At 35.1% G+C, this 1,894-nt stretch overlaps 1 protein-coding gene across 1 annotated transcript; it reads left to right on the top strand.

The window, feature by feature from the left end:
- The first annotated feature begins 483 nt into the window (after positions 1-483).
- Positions 484-1,212, top strand: LOC131647697 (kunitz trypsin inhibitor 5-like). The gene has a single exon (XM_058917559.1). It carries the CDS (start codon positions 506-508, stop codon positions 1,154-1,156), a length of 651 nt encoding a protein of 216 aa, XP_058773542.1. The 5' UTR covers positions 484-505; the 3' UTR covers positions 1,157-1,212.
- Positions 1,213-1,894: the final 682 nt, after the last annotated feature.

Genomic DNA, 1,894 nt, shown 5'->3' with positions numbered 1-1,894 from the left:
ATTCTATTATATTCAAAATACACATCCATAATATAATAGAAAATTGAAAATCAACAGAAAATAGAAAAACAATGAAGAAAACCTCCGGTTTATACATATGTGAGTTTTTAAAAGGAATCAACTATTATAATATGCCAATTTTTTTTTTAAATAGGCAAGAGATATATTAGACCACGAGAACCCAAGTTCTCAAGAAACGGTTACAAGAAGCACGGAATGAGTACCGGCCAAAGAAGATTAAGCACCAATTGAGCCTTACGAAAGGTAACCCAAGGGATCCCTACTAAATTCATAAAAATTACAATTGGTGTGCATAATATTCCCAACAAAAGACCATCTCCAAAGTTTAGCTTATCCATAGTTAAGCAATAAAATTGGTGTGGGAATAGTTTAGCTTACCCATAGTTAAGAAAATGTATGTATTATATATCTTCTATAAATTCATACTCTTCAATTACCCTAAGTTCCATCCATCACAAACCACTTACTTTAAGCATACAAAACAATGAAAATCACATTGCTAGCATTTCTCCTTCTCTTTGCTTTCATGAGCTCACAACCACTTCTTGGAGCAGCTGATGCTTCCAATGATCAAGTGGTTGACATATTAGGCAAGAAACTCCGAGCTGATGCTCATTACTATATTCTTCCAGTTCTACCCATTCACAAATGTGGACCTTATGACAAATGTAGAAGCAGTGGTTCAAGTCTTGCCCTTGCAAGCATAGGAAAAACTTGCCCACTTGATGTTGTGGTTGTTGATAAATATCAAGGCATGCCACTTGCTTTTACACCTGTTAATCCAAAGAAGGGCGTTATTCGCGTCTCTACGGATTTAAACATTAAATTTGCATATCTTCCAACTTGTTTACACCATCCCCTGGTGTGGAAGCTTGATCGGTTTGATAATTCTAAGAGACAGTGGTTTGTAACTACTGGTGGTGTTGTTGGAAATCCTGGTTGGGAAACCATAAATAATTGGTTCAAAATTGACAAGTATGGTGATGCTTATAAGTTGGTGTATTGTCCTAGTGTGGTGCAATCTTCCAAGCATATGTGTAAGGATGTTGGAGTTTTTGTGAATGAAAACGGAAGTAAGCGTCTGGCTCTAAGTGATGTTCCTCTCAAAGTTAAATTTCAACAAGCTTTATATTAGCTTCTCTAATATTATGTCTATATAAATGAACACGTGTATTTCCTTTTCAATAATGTTTAATGGATTAATCCTCATAGTTGGGGTTCCTTGTTACAAATAAAATAAAAATTAAATAAATGAGTATATTAATGTTTATCAATTTTATTGTTTGTTTTCAAATAATATTCAGCCATGCTTCAAATTAAGAACACAATAATGCAAGATAATCACAAAGAAAGATTATCTATAATAAAAAATAGGAGCATCCCTTTTGCTCCCTTTAATTTTATTGCTTATTAAAAAAAAATTAATCAAAAATAGGGATGTGCATGGTTGTTGTTTTTTTCAAAAACCAAATCATATTTACTAATCTGCTCTGTCGGTGAAAAACCAACCAAGGGTCACTCCAAAATGAAGTGAGTAGGCATGACCCGACTCATTTAAGTAGAAAATCACGAAATATATCCGATGGATCCTTCATTTTGACCCAAAGAGGGAGACTCTTCTCCATAAAGGCGACATTATTTAAAGGCACCAAACTCTACCACCCATGGGAGATGTTATCGATATATAGTCCTAAAAGAAGGCACCACCTTACTTACATAAGTGATCAAGGTTGACCATCCTAAGTTCCCGAGCATCTAGACCACCCAAACTCTTAGGCTTACACACAAAAAACCCATTTAACCCAAGCGACCTTAGAACCCCCTCTGACACCACCTTAAAGAAATCTCCGTTTTCACAATCTTCTTCCACACT

The sequence above is a fragment of the Vicia villosa genome, linkage group LG2, assembly GCF_029867415.1.
Source record: "Vicia villosa cultivar HV-30 ecotype Madison, WI linkage group LG2, Vvil1.0, whole genome shotgun sequence".
Taxonomy (NCBI): Eukaryota; Viridiplantae; Streptophyta; class Magnoliopsida; order Fabales; family Fabaceae; genus Vicia; species Vicia villosa.
The sequence above is the reverse complement of the archived record's forward strand: the minus strand, read 5'-3'. Positions and strand labels throughout refer to the sequence as shown.

Coding starts and splice junctions, on each gene's coding strand:
- LOC131647697 (XM_058917559.1), top strand. CDS start 506: ATGAAAATCACATTGCTAGCATTTCTCCTTCTCTTTGCTTTCATGAGC.